At 41.8% G+C, this 24,431-nt stretch overlaps 1 protein-coding gene across 1 annotated transcript; it reads left to right on the top strand.

Annotated features, from left to right (window-relative positions):
• The first annotated feature begins 230 nt into the window (after positions 1 to 230).
• Positions 231 to 24,431, top strand: METRNL (meteorin like, glial cell differentiation regulator). Its single transcript, XM_077458628.1, has 4 exons — positions 231 to 596; positions 6,042 to 6,427; positions 20,894 to 20,953; positions 23,498 to 24,431. The coding sequence occupies exons 1-4, from the start codon at positions 499 to 501 to the stop codon at positions 23,812 to 23,814; spliced, it is 861 nt and encodes a 286-aa protein (XP_077314754.1). The 5' UTR covers positions 231 to 498; the 3' UTR covers positions 23,815 to 24,431.

Raw genomic sequence — 24,431 nt, 5'->3', positions numbered from 1 at the left:
GCTGACATTGTAGTGAGTAGCAGGGTGTAGACATTGTAGTGAGTAGCAGTGTGCTGACATTGTAGTGAGTAGCAGGGTGTAGACTTCCCTCTGGATGTAGTTTGGTAAACTTGCATCGGAGTGCAGAAAGTTGTCAGAAAAGAAGGGAGGGGCGTGGCAGAAGTAGAAGTTTGTAACCCCGCCCACTCCTCAGCACGCCCCCTGTGGGTGTGTGGCGGTCGGTGAGTGCTGTGCGCTCAGTGTGTGGACAGTCAGTGCGCTGTGTGCTGTGCGCGGAGGACTCCGTACCGCTATTACCGCTGCTGGTGACTGGCTGAGGTCCGCCCGTCCTAGTGATGGGGAGAGGAAGTCTCGGAGCTCCTGGCTAAGTCGGCTCTCCTTCCCCGGGCCATGCCCTTCTCTCCCTGGCACTGCCCTTGGATTATTATCGCCTTAGTGCCCCTTTGCTGAGCCCCCCCTCCCCCCCCTCTTGCTGTCGGAGTGCCCCGGGCTGCAATCATGCTCAGGAGGATCCTGCTGAGTGTCTTCATGGTGACTGTGATGGGCAGAGGGAGCGCATTGCAGTACAACAGCGATCTGTGCAACTGGAGAGGAAGGTAAGAGACCATCTGTCACCCACCCCATGGGGGGCATCTGCAGGGGTGCCAGGCTTGTCACCTTCAAACTACCCCCCCCCCCCCCCCACACCACCACCCCACCAACACCTTCCCAACTGCAACAACATTTTATCTTTTGGAAGTAAATTCCAGCACACTTTTTATTAGATTCTAATAATATTATTTTTATTCTATTTAACATTTATATAATATTATTTTATTATTTATATACATTTTTTTTATTTGTTTTTCCTAATACAATTCTAAGGTCCATCAGTGTAAGTTGAACATTTGCTGGATGACTTTTTGGAACTTTTGGGATCTGGAAGGAGATTCTGTTGGACTTTATGAAGGCTACTTAGTTATTTAAAATGTTAATGACTACGAAGTGTTATTAGCAGATCAAGGGACCAGTATATAGGACATATGGGGACACTAGGGGTTGGGGCATGCTGGAGCTTGCAGTCCCATAGCCAGAGCTTGACCTTATAGACTACAGTGGCTGGGCACTGTGTAACGAATGCCCTCTATAAGCTACCCCCCCCCCCCCCCCACCCCCAAAGCTCCCTGGATCTTGAGCAATTTTATACATCTTAACACTCTAAAATCCTAGCTAAACCCCCCCCCCAGGTACTATGTTGCTCCCTAGATCTTTAGAATTTTAGGATTCTAAGATACTAGGCATGCCCTACCATGGTAGCCTCTTACTCCATAGATCTTGAGACGTTTTATAGATCTTGTGGGTTTTTAGGTCTCTAAAATCCAACACCAGTTCCTCCTCCTCCCTCTGGTTAGATCTTCATACGTTTTTAGAATTCTACAATCCTAGCCAACCCCCCACCATGGTAGCATCCTACTCCATAGATCTTGTGGATTTTTAGGATTCTAAAATCCTAGCCATTCTCCCCCTTTCAGGTGGTAGCTTGCTCCATAGATCTTGAGAATCTTAGCCATACTCTACTAAGGTAACCTCTAATGCCATAGATCATGACAATCCTAACCATACCCCACCAAGGTAGACTCTACCTTCACAAATCTTAAATGCTTTAGAGATTTTGGAGATTGTAGGGCTACAAAACTCTAGATGTACACCCTCCTCCCTCCCCCAGGTAGCATCTTGCTCCATAGATCTTCAGAAGTTTACAACTCTTAAAATCCTAACCATAACCCCCCCCTCCCCCCACGTAGAACTTTGCACCATAGATCTCCAGGATTTTAGAATAAGCCAATTTATCCCTCCTAGTAGAACTTTACTCCATAGATTGTCAGAACTTTAGGACTCTGAAAGCTTAGCCATATCTTCCCCCTCCAGGTAGAACTTTGCTCCATAGATCGTCAGAACTTTAGGACTGTGGAAGCTTAGCCATATCTCTTAAACCCCCCCCCCCCCCCCCAGGTAGAACTTTGCTCCATAGATCTTTAGGACTCTGAAGGCTTAGCCATATCAACCTCCCCCCCCCAAAGGTATAACTTTGCTCCATGGATCTTCTGAAATGTACACATCTAAAATTCTAGCCATACGTCTCCCCTCCCCGTTCAACTTTGCTTAATAGATCTTCAGAATTTTAGATTTCTAAAAGATAACCTAACCCCCCCCCCCCCCTTAGTAGAAATTCACTCCTTTAGATCTTCAGAAGTCTAAAAGATAACCTACCCCCCCCCCCAGTAGAAATTCACTCCATTAGATCTTCAGAATTTTAGGATCTTCAAAGCCTAGACATTCTATTTTGCTGAATGGGTAGTTGATGCTTGGAATAAACTTTCAGCAGAGGTAGTGAGACTGTCACCAGTAAACATGCTTGGGACAAAAATAGATCTATACTCAGACAAAAAAAAGTTAACGAGGGTGGGTGGGCAGACTCTCAGTGGTCTTTCTGCCGTCATATTTCTATGTGTATCCCCCTTTTGGGGGTTTGCTCCTTCGTTACAAACGTGCTTCAGTTCCTCTGAACTTTTCGTCCCCCCCCCCCCCCCCCTCGTAGAAGCTCCGACTACCAGAGCAGCACTGGTGGAGGAGCTGGCTCTACCATAGGAATGCTCTCACTTTTCTCCAGCCCTGCCTGCATCCTATGGAACGCCTTTGCAATCACTACAATGAAGTTCACAAATCACAAGCTGCCTGTCAGCACCTGACTGACTGGTCTACAATAGACAGTAAAGTCATTACACTTTTTTTTTTTTTTTCTTCCCCTCCTTTTTAGTTTTATATTCCACAGCTGATTGGAGTCAAAGGTTGACTCTTACTTTTTTCCAACTCAAAGTCCGCTCTGCACCACCCTCAGTGATGGCAGTTGAAGCCTGATCATCAGGTGGTCACTGGGCTCACAAAGAGTCTACTTTGTGCCAACTGCTAGAAAATGGGTTCACTGATAGGAAGCAGCAAATCCTTAATAGGGTAGATTTACTAAAACTGGAGAATGCAAGATCTGGGGAAGATCTACATGGTAGCCAATCGGCTTCTAGCTTCAGTTTGCTCAACTAAGCTTTGACAATAAACTGGAAGCTGATTGGTTTCTATACAGAGCTGCAGCAGAGTTTCTATGCAGAGCTGCAAAAGATTTTGCACACTCCTGTGTTAGTAAAGTGTACCCTGTAAGTGATATTGTAAAAGTATCAGTTTGAATCTTGATAAGCCACAGCTATGCTATGCAAGGTGCCACTTCTGTCTCATGGTGAACTTTTAATAAGCTGTGATGGAACTACTGGCGCCCAGCAAGGCAACTACTACTCGCAGGTATAAGGTTTTCATTTCCTGTGTGCAGCTGTGGGTGGCATTTACTAATAGAAGTTAGTCATAACTTTGTCACTTACGTGTGTGTGACACGCTTAGTATGTAGCAAGACAAGTCAATGCTTGGGAGCCTACATGCTTGACCTTCACAATAAATAAGTTACTTTGTTATACTCCAAAAAAAGTAAAATAAATAAAAAGCTTTTTTTTTTAAGTTTGTATATTAAATATAAACATTACTATAACGTTCGACTTTAGGATCAAGTGGTCAGTCTTGTTCTGTTATCATGGACATGTGCAAGCAAGAACTGTTCTCATCTCTTGAGAATATCTTCTGTGACTTCACATTTAACAGCCCATAAACTCCCCTCTGTTATCCTATGTATGCACACATGGACGTTTATCAGCAGTGGAGTTTATGGGCTGTTGTCTGAACGCCCTAAAATCTGGTTCAGAAGCTGCTTTTCTGACCACAAAAGCTTAAAACCATTAAACACTCAAAAACATGGCTTACCAGCCCATTGAAAAAAAATAAACAAACACTATTGCGAAAATATTAAAAACTCACTGCAAAGCTACTGGTGTTTTTTTGTTTTTTTGTTTTTTTTTTATAACATTTTAATGTCCAGTTTGCATGCGGCCCAACATCTTCTTCTCCTTGCGTTCCCCATGTTCAGAGTTTCTCCTTTCCATATTTACCTTGCATTCCCCATGTTCGGAGTTTGCCCCTTCCATCTTCTCCTTACGTTGCCCATGTTTTGAGCTTGACTGGCCCTTCCGTCTTCTCCTTACATTGCCCACGTTTTGAGCTTGACTGGCCCCTCCGTCTTCTCCTTACGTTGCCCATGTTTTGAGCTTGACTGGCCCTTCCGTCTTCTCCTTACGTTGCCCACGTTTTGAGCTTGACTGGCCCTTCCGTCTTCTCCTTACGTTGCCCACGTTTTGAGCTTGACTGGCCCTTCCGTCTTCTCCTTACGTTGCCCACGTTTTGAGCTTGACTGGCCCTTCCGTCTTCTCCTTACGTTGCCCACGTTTTGAGCTTGACTGGCCCTTCCGTCTTCTCCTTACGTTGCCCACGTTTTGAGCTTGACTGGCCCCTCCGTCTTCTCCTTACGTTGCCCACGTTTTGAGCTTGACTGGCCCCTCCGTCTTCTCCTTACGTTGCCCACGTTTTGAGCTTGACTGGCCCCTCCGTCTTCTCCTTACGTTGCCCACGTTTTGAGCTTGACTGGCCCCTCCGTCTTCTCCTTACGTTGCCCACGTTTTGAGCTCGACTGGCCCTTCCGTCTTCTCCTTACGTTGCCCATGTTTTGAGCTTGACTGGCCCCTTCGTCTTCTCCTTACGTTGCCCATGTTTTGAGCTTGACTGGCCCTTCCGTCTTCTCCTTACGTTGCCCACGTTTTGAGCTTGACTGGCCCCCTCCGTCTTCTCCTTACGTTGCCCACGTTTTGAGCTTGACTGGCCCCCTCCGTCTTCTCCTTACGTTGCCCACGTTTTGAGCTTGACTGGCCCCCTCCGTCTTCTCCTTACGTTGCCCATGTTTTGAGCTTGACTTGCCCTTCCATCTTTTTCTTAGGCTCCCCATGTTTGGAGTTTGACTTGACCTTCCAAATGCCTTCAAGCTTGATTTAAATCCACTGTGTTTTGAGGAATATTGGCTTTATTTCATTATTTTTTTTTTTTTTTTGACCACTGCATACATTTAAAAAAAAGGCTCTTGATTTTTGCATCTCTAGTGACCCCCTGGCCAGTCGAGCCATTTTTCAAATTCACAATTTTTAACTTTTTTGCTTAACTCCTTCAGAACAAGGTAACTAGTCGAGACAGGTCTCCAGAGATCTGTAATCTGTTTTATTATGTATGATCTGGTTTAATCTTTCCCAGCTGGGAAGGCAATCTTTCTGGTTTCTGCAAAAGCAATGTTTGCAGAGAAGATAAAATATCCAGCCAGTGACATCAGCCCCCTGCTGTTGTTCCTCATGGCAATGCTGGGTAAAGGTGGAACGCAAAATGCAATCTGATTCTTTAACCGCTGCAAAGGTTTAATCTTTTTTTTTTTTTTTTTTTTAATTAGACTACAAGTCTCAGCTGACTTGACTGTCAGTTCCAGAGAAAAGTATATAGTCAGACTATGTGGCTGAAATGTACCTCCGCACACAGTGCTTCTCATACAATGAAGGGTCTGTTTTTGTAAAGACTAAACCAGCCATTTGATATGCTTGCTTGACTATGACCTGCAAAAGCAAACTCCTTTTATCACATGATCGTAAGGCCCAGCAACCAGGGTCCTCTCAACATGCACCATTGTATATTGTTGCATTGTTATAACTCTCTCCCAATGTTATAATGCTTTAATCCTATGTTGACTTTTGAAACAAAGTAGCTTCTGGCAAAAAATAACCTTGCATAACAATTTTGCAACAAGTATCTAACAGTAATCATTATTTACTCAGTGGAAAAGCAACTGTGGGCAAGGTTGGGTGGAATCTTTTTGGCTTCCCAAGTTATGAAACTTTACGTTTCGTATAAATAAAGGGCAAAGACCGTACCTTCCAGTCCTTGCCACGCCCAGGGCAGAGACCGTACCTTCCAGTCCTTGCCACGCCAAGGGCAGAGACCGTACCTTTCAGGCCCCCAAAAAGTTCCTAAACTTTTGTATTTTGATATTTGGGACTACATTTTAACAGCTATGCTTTCTTCCCTTTCATCTTTAGCGGGCTGACCCATGAACCGCACAAGAAGGAAGTCGAGCAGGTGTACCTCCGTTGTTCGGAAGGATCAGTCGAATGGCTGTACCCAACAGGAGCTCTCATCGTCAACCTCTTCCCCAATACCTTTTCTGCTTCTGAGCACTTGACTGTTTGCATAAAACCATTCAAAGACTCCAAAGGATCTAATATTTATTTGGAAAAAACTGGAGAACTCAAGATGTTGGTTCGGGACGGGGAGCACCTACCCAATAAGGTCTATTGCTTTGCCCAGGAACAAGGAGTGTTGTTCGTTGAGGCCACACCACAGTTGGACATTAGCCGAAAAATCACCGGCTTCCAGTATGAGCTTATTAGCCGGAGGACGCTATCAGACTTGCACGCTATTTCTGGTAAGGGAACACTTGAAGGAACCCCTTAACCAATATTTTTTTTTTGGTTTAATTCTTTGTTTTTAGTGCCCCCCAACAGATGAGTATTTGTTCACCTTTTAGTCAACCTTCTCTTGCAGTGCCCTGTGTGTGAGCTAGGTGGTGCTGTGGATGCTACAAAGATGATTGTTCCGAATTATTATTTTAATCCTGCATCTTTTTAATGCATTTCTGTGCTGCTTAGAGGGAAGAAACTTTATTTTTATTTTTTTTGTGCATCTGAAATATCCATTAGTAATATCTTTTTTTTTTTTTTTTTTTTTTTTTTTGGAAAGTGGATTGTAATGCATTAGCTTCCCCTTAATCCAGGGCATGCTGGGTTGAGTTGTTCTTGTGCAGTTAGGCTATCAATGGCTGATATAGGAATTGCCCCTGTCGTTGGTTACTCTGTTAAAGCAACAGTAGCATAGGGGTGGTGATTAAGCTTGGAGCCCAGTTAAATGAACTTGATTTATTGGATCCCCTTTGGTTTGTTAAATACCCAATTTGAAAGGTCTTTTTAGTAAGTGCAAAAAAAAACAAAAAAAAACAACCTGTTGATCCTGCCAGAAATAAATGGATTAATTCCTATGTTGCACTCATTATCAGTTCCATGGTTCAGTTCTCATTGTAGAATATTAAACACCTCATCCAATGTTATGGATAGTGGAGATGTTCTGTAGTCCTAACTACCTAGAGTGACAACGCTGCAGTTTCATTGACGTACAGTGGTGTCACCCTACAAAGAGTTGGCTGCTTTTTACCCTAATATGTAGTTAAAGCTACAATTTTTTGTTCTTTAAGACCTTTTTTGGGTGGCAGCTTTGGCTTTAATATAGCACAGGAAGAGTTTTTCACTGGCAGGATCACCAGGTGAAAATAAAGCTTGAAACTTATGCAGCCATCACATTTGAAGACTGGTGTGTGTATGTATATATATATATATATGTATGTATGTGTATATATATATATATATATATATATATATATATATATAATTTTTATGCTCTCTCCAGACTATACTATTCAAAGTATCTAAACCCAAGAACAAATTTAATATACTATAGATTATAATATGTAAAATAAGTGCTGTACTAATCCAAAAAAAGAAAAATATTTTATTTTTTGGATTAGCGCAGCACTTATTTTACATATTATCTGCAGTATATTCCCTTTTTGTTCTTGGGTTTAGATACTTTAAATAGATTTTAGTCTAGATTAGGCACCTTTTTTTTAATTTCCTGTTCGGTTGTCTTCATGCAATTGTAGCCAAGTTTTTTATTTTAAAGTAATTATAAATAACTCCTCTCTATAAAACGCATTACTAAGTGTGACCCATCTAATGACATCACTTACTAAGCCATGAGCGTAGTGCTGTGGTTGGCTGCCATCGGTGACTCTCTGTCAAAATGTTTTGCTTATCCCCATTTAATTACCTGTGATGCTGTTTACAACACCGCATACACCCAGTTTTCAAATACTTTTAATGGCCGTTCTTCTGGTTTACGCTGCGTGTAGCCAGTTCACAACATTGTGATTATAGTTGTTGATCCCATAGAGACTCCCCGGAGTGACTGACTCAGCCGAATGCTAGTAATTCATAGGATCAGAATAAATGAGAGGGGTGCGTGTCATTTTGACTGGCACACCCAAGAAGCATTATTATTATTTTTTTTTTTTTTTTTTTTTGAAGAGTTACTGGCACTATGCTGTAATGATTTGGGTTTTTTTTTTCTTTTTGTTTGTTTTTTTTATAGCTTTTTTGTATGGACGTGGATGACTTGTGTGAGTAGGTTTCTTTATAGGAGTTCTCCACTTTTAAAGGCCCTCATATCTAGAATTGGGTTGGTGTGCTTGCCTAGTGCACCTTTTTGTATAGGTAAAGCTGACCTGACCTAAATAAATGCAAGTGAGGAGAAGTTTTGATGCCTTGGAGGACAGACGCCCCTAAGATGCTTCAACCTTCTACATAAAAAAAAAAAATCAAGAACTGGTTTTTGGTTTTTCTAGGTTTTATGGTGGACTTGTGTGAGTTGGGTTCTTAAAAAGATTCTCCACTTTGAGATAAAAGCCCTCAAATGTCTGTGTGCCCACCTCTTGCACCTTTCCTGTAAGTAATAAGGCTTACCTGGCCCATTAAATGCAAGTGAGATCAGTTTTGATTCATTGGGGGGCACCCATAAGAAGTCCCCAACGTGCTTCAACCTTCTAGAAAAGTCGAACGTTTTTGGTATTCTCTTATTGGGGTGATGATACCTGCTTATCCTTGGTCTGCATTGGGGGGCACCCATGAGAAGGCCCCTAAGTGCTTCAGATTTCTGCATAGAAAAGCCATGGAGACTTTTTTTTTTTTTTTTGTGTATGTATGGGCTTGGATGGATTGTGTAAGTTGGGTTCTTAACAAGGGTTTTCCACTTTAACCTTAAAGTCCTCAAATCTCTAGAATAGGGGTGGTGTGCCTACTACTTGCACCTTGTAAGAAATACTACTAACCTAGCCCAATTAATGCAAGTAAGAGCAGTTTTTTGATGAACTGGGGGACACCATAAGAAGCGCCCCCCCCCCCCCCCCAAGAGCTTTAACCTTCTACATAGAACAGTCAAGAACAGTTTTTGTTTTTCCTCTTCACGTTTTTGGGGGCATTATCTGCTCCTCTTTAGTCTACACTGGGAGACAGCTATAAGTCCGCTATGTACTTTAACCTTCTACATAGAAAAGTCAAGGAGAACGTTTCTTTTGGGTTTTCTATTCGTGCTCTTGGGGTTGATATCTGCTTATCTTTGTTAAGCATAAAGCAAAATACTATACATGCGGTCTGTCACCATACAAAGTACAGTTCCCCTTTATAATGACCAGTGGTGCCATATTTCAACCACAGGGGCATTGCAAGTAAAGTTCTAAGATTGTGGTTCCCAAGGAAACCAGATTTAAGGACTTCAAGACTAACTTATAGTACAGAATGTAAAAGTTTTGGCAATTTTTTATTTTTTTTAGAATCAGTTACTACTCACTGCTTGTATTGCTTAGTTATTACTGGAAGTAAATCTGGCCATAGACTGTTCGAAACTCAGTTTTTTAGCAGGGATAGGACGGGATCTGAACCATGTATGGGCAGGCTGATTGTACCCAAGTTGATCAATCGATTTGATGTGATCACTGATTAAATGACAATGCCTCCTAATGGGTTATTATACACGAAACGATTTGGAAAGGGAGCTCCTTTTTTCTTTTAGGAATTACTAACCTTTTATTTCTCAAGGACTCGGCTAAAAAGATCCTTTATCTACTCTATCCAGCAGCTTGAAACCAGAACTGGTTTATAAATAACCTCTAGTGTTCCTTTTGCTTGACCTCTAAAGGACTTTGTTTTTTTTCCACTCTTAGCTATAGTTATTCTTGGGCACATTTCTTATCCTTTGCGCCTTACTAGTTGACTGATTAACCTAATTAATTAAAATGGTGGCACCGTCTCCTAGTTGCGGAAATGGCACATGCTTTTAAATTTTATGGCCCAGTGGTCTTGACACAACTATCCCTTCCCCCCCCCCCCCTCCCCTTTTAGGTATTGTGTTCGTATATATATCCATGATTTGGTGGGCTAAAATAATGGTCATAATAGTATTTTTTTCCTAATGGCCAAAGAGCCTGGTGAAGCACGGATAAGCTGGCCACAAATTATTATGTGTGTGTGTGTGTGGGTTTTCTTTTAGATTTACTTACAACTAATGTAGTACAAGGGCCTGCCTGAATGCATACAAATTGAAAGTTTTTTTTTTTTTTTTTTTTTAGGCTTGACCTCATATTATATGGTTTTGGTAAATCTAAAAGAAAATTTGTATAATGTATGGCCAGACTTAAAAGGAAGATGCAATCTACTCTGTAGGAACCAAGGTCCTCAAAGTGGCTCCCACAAACAGGCCTGGTCATCGTCCCTTAAAGTGTAAACAAAGATCCTGTTCCCTTAAATCATGAATAACGGCACAGTGCTTGTGTGGTGTCATTTGGCCCCTTCTCTCACCTAGAATACCTAGCTTATCTTGCCTGGTTCTACCCTCCCCCCTGTAAACTGACCAGAGTAAACCTGCAGCTCTCACCCCCCCCCCGCCTGTCGGCTCCATCAACTCCCCAGCCCCCCCCCTGCTGCTATCATAACTAAACTATAAACCTACCATCCCCTCTGTAAAATAACATTGTGCCCCTGTGTCTGTCATATTAAAAAGCCAATTATACCTTATTTAAAAAATAATAATATTATGAGCGTCTCCTGGTGCTCACGTGACTCCTCGGCTCTCTCCTCCGATTCTCCCCGACTGACGTCAGTGCTCGGCCCCGCCTGCTACAGCTGTCAGCCTGGGGAGAGAAGCGAGCAGAGGAGTCGCGTGAGCGCCTGGAGACTCTCTGATATAAGGTATAATCAGCATCACTTTAGCTATCGCTTGGCACCCCAGATGTTTTGGAACTACCCATGATGCTCAACTACACTGCAGAGTGCATGAGCATCATGGGAAATGTACTTCCAAAACATCTGGGGTGCCAAGGCTCGCCATCACTGGTGTAGTGGCTTAACAACCACTTTAACATTGAAGGGACATTTAAAACTGCCCTCAAAAGTTGGGCTATGCTAATTCTGTTAGGCCAACAATTTCACCGAGCCAATTAAAGAGACGAATCTTTGTATGGGTAATACCTTTCTCGTATGTTTAGCTGCTTGTCTGAATTTAAGACTTAAAGCCTTAAAAGACCAGAAGCTGGCTTCATTTTGCTACTGGAGAACATGTATAAAACTGAATGCTGTGCAAGAAAAAAAGTGTAGTTTCCAAATATTTGCACAATTTTTTAAAATATTTCTGCTTCCAACTGTCTTAAATCAAATCTTACATTTTATGTAAAGGCTGCGACTTATCGGATACATTTTGCAGCAGTTGTCAATCAAATACAAGCAAAGAGCTTGCAGCCAGGCAGATGCAAAACGTAGAGTCTCGAGCAGTTCCATTCTAACCACAACCATTTTATCTTCATGCCATCTAGTGATCTCTTTTCCCCTTGTTCCTGCTTTCTTCTCTTTTATTTAATCTAGAAGGAGCCGGTTTCCTCAACCCATGTGATAAACATCTACTGAACTTCCCTCCAGATTAGGACAAGTAGTTAATTGTTCCTGTCAAATGCAACAATTTTCTGTGCCGGACGAATAATACAATTTTATATAGTTCTAAGTACTAGCAGTGTTAAGTCTCCAGGTCTGGCCAATTCATGGTTTTTTTTTTGTTTTGGTAGGACTTGCAGACCTTGGCGCTCTGCCATGGCTGTAATTTTTGGTTAATGGATAGGCTCATGTTCTGGCACCTTCGGAATTTAAAACTTTAAAATCTTTAAAATTGGGCAGATGGGGGTGTGTGTGTGTGTGTGTATTTAAATTTTGGGAGCTGCCAAAGGACTTGTATATGTTCAAGTCCTAGGGCTTTGCTGTGCAAACCTTATCTGGCAGAGTGGGAGACCTGAATTTTATTTGCTTTATTTATTTTGCTTTTATTTTACTTTTTCTTTTAATAAACTTTTTTTATTTTTTTTTATTTTTTTCTGGAAAGAAGAAAAAAAGCTAGATTCACACTAGCGTTGGTCAGGTGCAAACTTGTGCAAAATTGCATGCGTTGCTAACCTGCACGGAGATGCGCTGTGGTTTTGCAGACTTGTTGGGATGCCATTAATTCTTAATGGCATGTGGCAAACCACATGGTGTCATGTTTTTTTTGGGGTCAAGGACTTCTTGAATTGGCCCGTTCAAATGCTGTACCCGCGACGGGTGTGCATGAACTCGCCGCACTAGTGTGAACCAGGGCTAAGAGTCACTTTGTAAAGTCTTGTCTCTCTCCTATTCTGTATTTGTATAATTAAAAGAGAAGCCATGGACTGAAGACATCTCTTGGCTACTCTGCTCTCTCATCAGCATGTTCCTTGTTGGCACATAAGCACTGCAGTACAAATGATTGGCTCCTTGTGCTGCTGCTCCCTTCCCTAGTCTGAGCTTTGCTGTAGAGCAGACTTTCTCAACCTTTTCAACACAAAGGAACCCTTGAGAAAAAAAAAAAACTTTCGGTCTCACTACCTGTTAAAAATGGCTATATCCATAACTCATGATACATTGGTTTAATGGTCAGTGGAAGAGGGCTCCTTACATCTATGGTCTTGGGGAAGAATTTCCCCCCTACAGATTAGGGGTGCAACGGATCAGCACTGATCCGCGATCCAAACGGGTCACCCCGCTTGGATCGGCACGCTCCGCGGTCTCGGCCTTAGGAAATGCCGTGGCTTCAGCCTAGTTCAGGAGCGGCGGCCATCTTGGTACACCCGTCGGCGTTTACAATGTAATCGCCCCATGACGGAGTCATCACCTGTACACAAACTGGCGTCATGATGACGCCGGTTCCTCTCTCCCCTCTGTACTGATCTGTACAGTGGAGGGCAGAAATCGGATGGCAGCCACAGCCATCCCAGCAATACTCTGCCAATACTCACCCTGCCAATACCCATCCATGCTCAGCCAATATTACATTGGGGGAGATGACGTGGATATTACAGTGGGGACTATATGGTGGTGGCATTTTCACAGGTTTTTGCAAATTCAATTATTTGCTGATCCGAAAAATCATCCGATCCGTGAGTATTTTGATCCGTTCCTAGTACAGATAGCTAAAAAGATCATTGGTGTCACTGGGAACTTATCTGAGAGGGAAAAATTGGTCATTGCTCAAGGAACCCCTAGCAACCATTGGAGGAACCCTGGTTGAGAAACCTTGCTGTAGAGGGGACTGTAGGAAGCTGGTACCATGTTTTAAATGCAGGTACTTGCACTGCTTGCATTTAAAAAAATAATACATTTAGTGAACAGCGCTGATTTAATTTGTGTCTGATGGGTGTTCATTTTTAAAGTAGCCATGTAAGGCCTCGGCCCCACCACTAGTCACAAATTATAAGAGCAGCCTTGTTTTGCTCCTTATTTCTCACTATTGGTAGGGTTATTTCTCATGAAGATGCTGCAGGTCACATAATGGTTATATTTTTGCCCCTTTTGCCAATACTACTTTTTTGGGCTATTTCCTCTCGAAAGTTGATTTCAAGTCACAAAGTTTTTTTTTTTAATTTTTTTACTTTTTGCTCCCAGATTAGTCACCAACTCCTGATAAATGACAGACATCCTCTATGTTGCTGGATGTCTGCAATGTATTAAAGTGTACAAGTTAAAGGGATGTGCAATAAAGTAAAACAGTTGGCTATTTCTAGACTTTTTTTGCACGCCATACCAGTTGCTGAAGCAGAACCTAATGAGATTTACGGCCCCGAAACCGGCATAGAGACCAAAATCCTAGAGAATTTGAGCTTCTATCTGAGGCTTCCAACAAAGGTTTGTGATTCCATTCTCTCCAAATAGGAAATGAGCAATTAACTCCTTTAAAAAAAAAAAAGAAAAAAGGTTGCTGTTTACTAGAGGCTAGCAGGGAGTCTTATGTGGAGGATAATGCCTGCACTTAAATGGGCGAATTTGATGAATAAAAAGGTCTTAAAGGATAGGTGCTAATCCATGATTGTCAACTTGTAGTAGTAGTAATTACCAATTTACCAATTTAGCAATTTAGAACAATGGTGAGCTCCTGACTTTTTATCATGCAAAAAGAGGATTTAAAGGCCACTGGCTTCGCCTCGCATAATTGTCCGACCTTTTACTGCAAAGACAAATTGTCAGTATAAAATTTTATTTCCAAGTCGAATAGTATCTTTTGGATGTTGGGGCCGTGCTTTGTACATTGTTGCCCCTGTAAAGGAATTTATGTACTTTTTTCTAAGTAGCTAGGGCCAAAAATAAACATCAGTTTACGAGCTCTAATGAGCAGGGCCCTTGGATTCTTACTATATTCTTTTTTTTTATTTTTTTTTTTTTTATTTTTTTTTTTTTTGGCTCTATATAAATCCTGTATAAAAATATTTTTGGAAAAGTTGTAGAAATGCTGAAGCAAAATATCGCCTTTTTTTCATAACCGAAAAGTGCTATAAAGCTGCAGATATCAAAACTCTCTTTTTGGTAGAGCGGTCATGAATTGCACCCTCCTTTTTTAGCTTTTTCACGTCTTTTGGGTTTTCAAAAGCCATAAGCTGTCAGGCCCTTGTTGGGGCAGCTGGGGTTAAGCCTCCCGACCCCTTTGGTGTTCAAGAGTTCTGTCAAGATGTTGTAGTGTCTTTCTTGTTCTTCTGCCCCCTTTTTTAATCTGGCTCTTGTGCTGTGTAATTTAACTTTTCTGGTTCTGGGGCGATGTTTTTTTTTTTTTTTTTTTTTTTTTTCTTTTTTTCAAGCTGAACACATGATCTACAGCCACATCAAGGAAATTCAGTTCGATGTGTGCAGCTTAACAGATTTGTGGCCCAGTCTCTCCTATTGGGGCTTTTATTGGAAAGATTTCTTCATAGATGTACAAATATTTATTTACAATTGATTTAGTAGTTTTTAGTAAATGGGCTTTTCTTCTCTTGTAGAATAAAGTCAGGTGGGTGTTGGTTGCTTGTAGGGGTTGGTGGTGTTCAGTTGCCTGCTTGTGTCTTGGTTGCCGGTGGGGGTTGGTGGGGTATTGGTTGCTGGTCTTGTGGGGGGTGGTTGGTGTCTTGACGTTTAACTGGCTAAAACTATGTGTAACGTACTGTTTTATCAAATGCTGATTTCATCTTGCATTTCTATGCCGCTGATCACCTCCAACCTCTTTCAGCTGTGTCCTACCTTTTTTGCACTTTAGTTTTGGTTGTGTATCTTTACTCCTGGATAACTCTAGCACCAAACTAGTCACTTGCCTTCTAAAAGCCCAGAATGTGTTTTTATTGATGTTTGGTACAAGGGTAATCCATCATTTGCTTCTCTTATGCATTTCATTCCACTATGATTAAGCTCTTGGCGAGAAACTTGTTCACAGGTTATGGGCTGCTTTAGGCTGCATTCACACATAGGCATTTTGTAGGAGACTGACGACCAGCAATCCTATTCATTTCAACGGCCCCTGTTCACAAGCTCAAATGTGACCAGAGATCATTGAAATTAATGGGATCTTTTGAGAGGCTTCAAGCTGCAGACTGCTCAGGTGTGAATGCAGCCTTAGTCGGCACCCATTGGTTGGGCAAGGGTGGAAGGCTTGGAGCGGAGTCATTGGGACTGTTTGCGTCGTTGCATTGGACTAGCTTCCTGATGGTGAGCACTGTGGATCAAGCCTGGGAAATTGGGGATTGGCATAGCTGCTTGCGATTTTTCTTCCATGGGTGCACCTGACAGGAAGTGCACTAGCAAGTACCTTCATGGCAGGATCAGGGATTGTCTTAATGAAAGCTGAGAATTAAAAGGATTGAAAATTACTTTTGAAATTACTTTTGATTGGAATTACTTTTGTAAACGTATGCAGCTTCTCTTCATAGGACAGTTGGTGATGACGAGTGCATCAAAGTTTAAGGGGATAGGTGAATGTCTCGTTGCTCAACACTTTTGAGACATTTTGTCAATCCATGATTGACCTAAAATAACTGGTAGCCCTATAATGAAAAAAATAAATAAAATAAAGCTATTATTAAGGGCTATCTACTCCTTCATAATCGCTTTAATAGGCACCTGACCTAGGACATTTTCAGAGATCCAATCACGTAACCCCTTACTAGATTTTTATTTTTATTTATTTTTTCACATGTTTAGTAGTGGCTGAAAGAATTGGGCCCCACAACCAGGATTCTCTATCTCCCAGCGGAAGCACCAGTTCCATCTGGGCCAGTCGTCCAAGTGTGGCCTATTGATGCATCACGGTGTTATGTTTAGTCGGCAACATCAGGATCAGAGAACAAGTAGCTCGCAGCTGCAGATTGCAATGAATGGTGTAATTACATCTCCGGGGTCCTAGCAAGCCAACATAGTGACCTTCAGGGCCTCCGCAAAGGAGCTGCCTCAGGTTACCTAAGGATACTGAACTACTTTTTTTAAAAGTAGTTCCCTGTAGGTTGTGGCAGCTGATGGGCACACAATGCTGGCATTATTCTGCGAAAAGCTGAACTACAGTGCCCTAAATTTTAGAAGGACGCAGTGAAACGTTGAGTTTTTCAGTCTGATGAATACTAGCTTGTTTGGAGAAACTTTGGCCTTTTCCAGGGAAAATTGGCATGCTGACATCAGAACATCAACCTTTCCAGTGTCAACCTTCTGGAACCACTTCCTATCTTGAACTAAAAGATGGTTACATCCGTCTTCTGAATATGCAGACTTTAATAACCTGCTGAAATGGTGTCCTTTAACGCACAGTTACCACAAATGACGTCTGCTTATGACATTTTGGGAGTGAAATTTCTGAAAGCTGAAATCGCTTTCTTGAAGCAAAATCTCTCAATGAAAGGGCTGTCCATAGGGTCACTAGGATTAGCAGGAGCCTTGGGTGTATGACGATTGCGTGTCAAATGCCCATGCACTAGTATGTGTGGAGGGCATAGGGATGGCCTCTGTCATTAAGACTGTTGTTCCTAATTTGTATTAAAGACCTTTTACTCAAGCATGAAGGAACAAGAAGCCAGATTTCCTAGAGATATATCTTTGCTTCAAAAATATTACTAAAACTGTCTGTTCACTAAATGCCAGTTGGGCCTTTAGTGAGGCACAGCTAGGCGAGTAAAAGTGGAACTTCAAACAAACTTTATTTAGGTAAGAAGTTTCTATAAGGTGCTTTTTAGTCATATTTTCAATAAAATATTTAAAAAATTTTAAGATTCTTATAGACCAGGGATCTCCAAACTTTCTAAATAAAGGGTCACTTTACTGTGCTTCAGACTTTAAGGGGGCTGGACAGTGGCAAATAGAAGTAAAAAAAAATGTTCTGGTGTTGGTACCTCATCCTTGCTGTCAGCCAGAGGCATGGTGCCCCATTCTTGGCGTCAGCCGGATGAATGGTGCATCGTATCTATGAAAAGAATAGTGCCACAAGGGCCCGGATAAAGGTAGGCAAAGGGTTGCAGTTTGGAGACCACTGTTGTGGACTAAGAAGGTGTTGTACTCAAGCTCAGGTCTGCATTGGAGATAATATACCATTTTATCTAGCTTGACTGGAAACTCCAATTGACACCCTTCCGATGACAACTGGTGTTTCCCTCCATTTCCTCTCATTCTGCTCAGTCTCATAGGGCAAGTTAGGAAAATTCTAACCAGTGGATATATAAATGGCAATTAAAGCCTGGCGGGAGGTTCTTTTGTAGATTTGCTCTAATGTTCCAGATCCAAAAGGTCTAAGAGTCAACGTTTTTTAAGAGGTCAAGAGCGGGCCTTTCCATACACAGACAAGACTCAAGTTGGACAGCAGATGTACATTTATTTATTTTTTTATGCCTGGCTCTTGGGGTTGAGTTTTGAGGTTGCATCCTAGTAAACTTTTGTACCTTTTTATCTTCACAAATATTGCTTCACAGTGGCCACCTTTTTTAATGTACAGGCAGCTAATGTACTTATAAGTTTGGTCTTACAACCCTCATTATAGCATGTTGGCCGTTTTTAGAAGGGCAAGTGGTTGTGCCTGCGGGCTCTTACATTTGTACTTTTTGTTTGACAAGACTATTTATTTCATGGTGCTTGTGGTGACTTGTGCTTTAAATGTCCTCGGGGGCTCAGTCACTTGTGGTTTTTTTAAATTGAGCAATGGATTTGGGTTGCAAGTCGTGACCTGCCATTTTGGGGACCTGCTTCTGATGATGATGATGATTAAATTCTTTTGTGTGTGTTTTGTGCTTAAGAGGCCCGATTGCCTCACCTCCCTCTGTGCTGGCAGGCAGCATTTTCCTCTGTAATCTACACAAGTGTCGCCCATGCACAAAACCTGCAGCAGAGCTGTCAAAAGGTATTTGTGTTTTTATGCTTCCAGCTCACCGAGCTAGTCTTGCGCGGCTCCATTCCTGTGTAATCCAGTCAGGCAGCGTATTATTATAAAGTGCTTCTATCATCAGGTGATTGAAATAGTTTGCATGATTTCAAAGTCTAATCCTGGCTGTCTTAGGTTTTTTTTTTTTTTTTTTGTTCCTTTTGTTTATCCCTTATCAAGGGCGCTTTCTTAATGCAGGTTGGAAAAATGCGTGTTGTACATAGAGACTTGAAAAACGGACTGCTTGCAATTGCACAGGGTGGACAAGGGGGTATTGAACATGGGTCGTCATGGGCTAGTACCACCGAGGGTAGCAGGGTTGGGCACAACCATACCCCATAATTTTAGAATTTGCAATAACTTTTTTGTTTCCATCTTCTTGTGCTGTAGTTCAGGAAAACTTGTTTTTTTTTTTTAGGTTGAAAAGCAGCTCTCCATAGAAAGCAGACCCCATGTTGCCTCCAGTAGTGCTTTCTATCTCTTAGGTTTTACGAAAATCACATGTGTTGTAAGAGGTGGCATGCATACGAATGGACATTGTTTGGGTGGTGAGCTTTAAGTCCTAAATATGGCTCTTTGGATGTATAACCTCCATTTTTACAAGACCTTTTTGGGACTTGAGGGCCCATTTATACTAGATTTGGGTCAAATGGGCATTGGGACTCTTCACACTGTTGAATTGACCTGGGCATAGCCAATTCTGTCAATGATGCTTAATAAAATGTTTTTTTTAGCTTGATTTGGTCTGGAGGGTCCAAAAATTGATCTTGCAGGTTCACTGTCGGCCAGTGCACCAATATTAAACAAGGCTCCAAGTTCTGTTTTTAGGTTGCCAAAAGGTTCCATTTGCTGTGAATGTTTGCAGTATATCCCAGTTAAAAAGACGGCTATTTGTACTTTGACGTTGGACTACAGAAGCAGTTATACAGCAAATGCATACATAAAACCCCAGCTACCATGTTGGCATTTTTATCTCAGAAGTAGTTGGTCATTGATCAGCAGGTTTGGGTACTACTTGGAGTCACCCAACAGTGGTTTACATTACTGTCACTGTCCTGCTTTTATTTTATTTTTATGACCTTTCCCCCATACAGCTATTTTTATTTGGGGAAAGGTCGTACATTTTGGTTGGTTCTTCATTTTATAGAGAAGCCATCAGGACAGGATAACCTCATCATTTTCAGTTTGTAATTTCTTCTCCAATTTTAACAGAAGTTCTAAATGTATGCTAGTGATCTCTCAAAACTGGAGTTCTAAAGGTTATAAGAAAGCTCCAGATTGTGAACTGACATATTGGTTATCCGTTGAGGATAACTTTTTAGGTCTCTTTGATTTACTTGGTAAGCCAAGGCCTTTCCCATTGTAATTGCATAGGGACTTGCAATCTTTACTGTTAGACCAGTCAAAGACCTGAGATGAGCATTGCCTTGTCTGATCCCTGTGATCACGTGTGGGCTTGGAGAGAGTCGGCTGAGGCCATACATGCCCATATCCACATCTGAAGCACTCGGTTGGTTTTGAGGGGCGTCTTACCCCTCACTCGTCTGATCCCTACTCCTGCATTGAGATTAAACTAGAGGGATCTCTTCCTTGATACCCTGCAACACTTAAATTAAAGTAAATTTACGTGTAAACCATCAAAGAAGTCCCCTACCGATGGTCAGGCTATGCCTGTTGCGGCAAACATAACATTTATACACCTGAACAAGGGCTCCCGTGGACTTTTTGGAAATGTGTATTACTAGATGGGAGTCAGGCAGGTGCTAGGACCCCCTCTCACTGTTACAATGTCTTTAAGGTCAGTAGGCTTTCTTCATGATGCCCAAATTGTTTTTTGGTATTGTGCGTTGCTTTCCTGAGTGGCCCCAAGGCATGCCGTTTCCTCACGGCACCATTCGGTTTGAAAATCGCATCCTCTTTATCTACCGATGTCCTAGTTTGTTAGGGTGCCAGTGTTTTGCCCGCACAGTGCTCAAGATTGTAATGCTGCACAATAAAAAAAAAAAAAAAAAAAAACTGTGGCTTTGAATAAGAAAGTCAGCCTTGATCCACTTTCTGGATTGAAGGCAATTTTGGGGGAGTTTGTGGCAATTGGTGGACATTTTGCCAAGGCACCCAGAAGGTCTCTCAGCACCCCAGGTTGAAAGACTGATCTCTCCTATCCTGCATACTCATATTGACTGCCGTACAAATACCAACATACCTTCCAAGACACATTCCCTATGAAAAATTCATAAAATCCATTTTGTATGTGTGTGTAATCTCCAATCTGTAAGAGCAGAAGCAAGAGTAATTTGTGTTTGTATAGGAGAACAATGCAGAGTTTGTTGTTGCAGAGTGTGGGTGTGCACCACTTCTTCAATCCAGTTTTACTGCATATGCGTGATTATATTGAAGCTTTTCCACCAACTCCCCCAAATTCCAATCTTGGTAGTTTAACCGGCGTGCATTAAACCCATTTCTGCTGCAGCAGCAATTGCAATCAAAGAGCCTATTCTTTCATGTCCACTAACCATTTTTTTTTTTCTTCCCTTCTCAGATCCCTGTCGACCCTGCAGTGACACAGAGATCCTGTTAGCAGTGTGCATTAGTGATTTTGGTAAGTATAAGGCTGTTTTTTTCCCCAATTTATTTTTTTAAATTTTATTTTCTGGTTATTCTCCAACTGGAGTATCGAGATAAAAATTCTGAAACTGCTCATTTAGTGTGCTTCCTAATGAGTTAACAGTTGTTGAACTGCCCAATAAATCAGTGAAGAATGCTAAAGGATGTGTGTGTATATGATTGTTGTACGTATTTTTATTTTTTATTTTTTTTGTAGTTTTTGTTTGTGTTTTAACAAAGCCATCAAGCTTAAGGTAGCAGTCATATCGGTGCACTATTGCAGCAACTTGGTTGAATAATGTCCATGATTTTGCACTAGCAGGAACATTTCGGGACAAGTTTTGGGGCCTACCACCTTCTAAAGTCCTAGCGGGGTACTGCATTGACCTTAGAAGAAGGAAGTAGGCCCCGTAAGCTTGTCCTGTAAATCTGTTAGTGCGAATATTGAATTGTGGCCGTTACTCAACTGTTGTAACCAAGAAGACAAAATTATTTACTTTGTCATCAACTTCCCTTAGCCCTGGTTCACAATGCCGAGACTTGAGAGTTCAAAGTCGCGTGACAAGTCGCACCCCCCGAGTCACATCGATTAGAATGGTTCTCTTGCTGTTAATCGGGCAATGGAAAGTGCACATCCCTGCACTACTTTTGGTGTGACTTTCATCATGACTTGCATTGACTTCTGTTAAAGAAGTCGTATGCAAGCCCCGATAAAATCACGTAGGGATGTCTGATTAAAAGTCGCGGCAGTGTGAACAAGGGCTTACTGTTGCCTCACATTAAGTTCAATGTGCGTGTGTGGCTAGTATGTTTGGTATCCATGGAGGTGATCTGTTGTTCTTCAAGGGTGTCTGTGGCTGGTGAAGGAAAGACTTGGGTGAGCTTTGTTATCGTCTTCCCTTCTGCATCTCTGGTAGCGACAGAAGGGCGTTCTGCAAGATGGCTGCCGATGGGTGTAGTGTGTGATGTGGAAGGTTTGTCACACTTGAGTTTATTAAAGATTAAATTCAAGCAGTAGAGCCGGCAACTCCAAACACCCTTATTATTACTTTATCGATGTATGAAAATGAGTAAAAATATACAGGAGCTCACACGTGCCGGGTTACAAGCCTCGATAACAGCACTTTCTCCTTTAATTCACAGTTGATTAGTAGAGCCAACGTGTTTCGGGGGGGATGCCTCCCTCTTCATCAGGGCTGTGATGGTTCATATGGTCAGGATTGGACTTGAACTGGAGGTTGGATGTAAGAAGGCATATCCACACCAACCATCACAGCCCTCGCCAAAGTGGGGGGCACATTTTCACCAAAACTCTTTGGCTCTATTCATCACTTGTGAACTGTTTAATATTTAACTTTTTAAAAATACTAACCAGCAGTGACTACCTTCCATATCGAGCACCTTTATGCCCATCCAAATCTCTTTTTAAATTGGTTCTAAAGTCAGGTTTGCTATCTATTCTGTGAATTAAGATGAACCTTCAGGCTGGGTTCACACCTATGCGAACTGGATGTGGAGAAAGCCGCATCCAATTCGCAATAGCAGGAGATTTTTGACTGGCTGTCTATGGAGCTGGGTCACATATCTTCGCTGTGGGTCCAGTGTGAAATTGCACAGAAGCCCTGTGTGTTTGGTCCGTTTTTGGGTCCGAATTAAGGCTAAAATCGCGAACCAGGACGCACCGGACTCCTGCTGTGATCCGCATGTGGCAATGGTGTGAACCCAGCCTTAGTGTACAGCAGCCCATCTAATACTTACCTGGGCCCCATCTCAATCCAGCAATGTTGCACGAGAGTTTTGGCTGTAGGGGACTCGCCTCATTGGCCTCACTCGCCTCATTGGCTGAGGCAGCAGCTGGGTGCTATTGGCTCGCTCATTTACAGCAGCGGTAGCCAATGAGGGGAGAAAGAGGGGCCGCAGCTCTGTGTCTGGGTGTCCCCATAGAAAGCTGCTTGCTGTGGGGGCACTCGACAGGAGGGAGGGGCCAGTAGCACAGAAGAGGAACCTGAAAAAGAGGATCTGGGCTGCCCTTTGTAAAACCATTACACAGAGCAGCTAAGTATAACATTGTATGCTATTTTTATAGCAAAAAAAGACTTTACAATCACGTTAAGTTGACTTGATTCTCACACGGAGTAAAAAAAAATAGGAAAAGGGAAATGAGCCATTTTTAAATTGGACACAAGTTGGAAAAAGCAGATGTGGAAATGGTATATTATAAACAATTATAGACCAGCCAATGTGCATTGGCACAGCCTCCAATGAAAGGGCATGTGACAGGGTGCCAACAGGGGAGCGCAGTTGGGAGATGGGGACAGTGCATTGCCCCCTCTAACATTGCCTAAACAAGAACCTCGATGACAAGACCCTAGGATATTATTGGAATGGAAATTGTAGATGTAAAGATATTAAGAGTGATCTTTTGAAATATTAACGTATTAAAGCGTGATTGAGTTTACATGAAATCAAAGTTCAATTTTTATTTAACCAAGATTGCAAAATATTAATACTACATTTATTTATTTATTTTTTTTTCTAGTTGTCAAAGGTTCTATCAAAGAAGTAACCAGTGACCTGGAACAGCAGGAATCCATCATTTCTGTTTCCATCAACAGACTTTACCGACAAAAAAGCAAAATTTTCCAACCCAACCAAGAACATGGCGGTTGGGAAGGTCAGATAAGGACGCCTCTAGAATGTGGCGTCAGACCAGGACTGGGGGAGTTCTTGTTCACTGGACAAATGCACTTTGGGGAGCCCCGACTGGGCTGTGCGCCGCGGTATAGGGACTTCCAGAGGATATATCAAGAAGCAAAAAGTAATGGATTAAACCCATGTGAAATTAACACCGATTGAGGGACCCAAGCACCGCCTTGTCAGGGTTTTCTAGACTGTTCTACCTTTTGGATGTTGGGACTGTAGTTTTTTAAAGGACAGCAAACATTTGTAAGGATTCTGAAGACTTTTTTTTTTTTTTTTTTTTTTTTTGGAAGTGGTTGAACGTTTACCCATCCACGACGTAAGCTGTTACACTAAAGTGTTGGAGGTACGAAATGGGCGCGGCCCGAACTCGCCACTGTACAAGACTGCCATTTGAGTCATGCGTCGCAAACCTAAGTTATTATTTTTTTCTTATCAAGTCTTAAACCGAAGAAACTGCCTTTTTTTTTTTTTTAACTAATGTTTCATGATCCATAAGTTGTAGCAATCCAACGCGGCGTATTTTTGTATAAAATGGTTCATCAAGCAAGGACGATATGTTGTGTATATAAATTGTTTTTTTTTAACATGCTTTGTAAAAAGCTTGGTGTACATTTTTTGAGAATGTTTCTTATGAAAGAAATGTTTGTGAATAACTTTTTTTTTTTGTTTTTAAAAGTTTATTGTGCAATTGCGATCTGACATTTTGCGCAGGTCAGTTGATTGTGTTTTTTTTTTTTCAATTCCAGTGAAATAAAAAGACCTGGAATTTT

Source organism: Lithobates pipiens, unplaced genomic scaffold (assembly GCF_037356315.1).
Source record: "Lithobates pipiens isolate NorthernLeopardFrog02 unplaced genomic scaffold, aLitPip1_a1.2 Scaffold_28, whole genome shotgun sequence".
NCBI classification, from domain to species: domain Eukaryota; kingdom Metazoa; phylum Chordata; class Amphibia; order Anura; family Ranidae; genus Lithobates; species Lithobates pipiens.
This window is presented reverse-complemented; position numbering and strand designations above follow the sequence as displayed.

Coding starts and splice junctions, on each gene's coding strand:
- METRNL (XM_077458628.1), top strand. CDS start 499: ATGCTCAGGAGGATCCTGCTGAGTGTCTTCATGGTGACTGTGATGGGC. Junction 597..6,041: donor CTGTGCAACTGGAGAGGAAG/GTAAGAGACCAT, acceptor TTTCATCTTTAG/CGGGCTGACCCATGAACCGC. Junction 6,428..20,893: donor AGACTTGCACGCTATTTCTG/GTAAGGGAACAC, acceptor TTCCCTTCTCAG/ATCCCTGTCGACCCTGCAGT.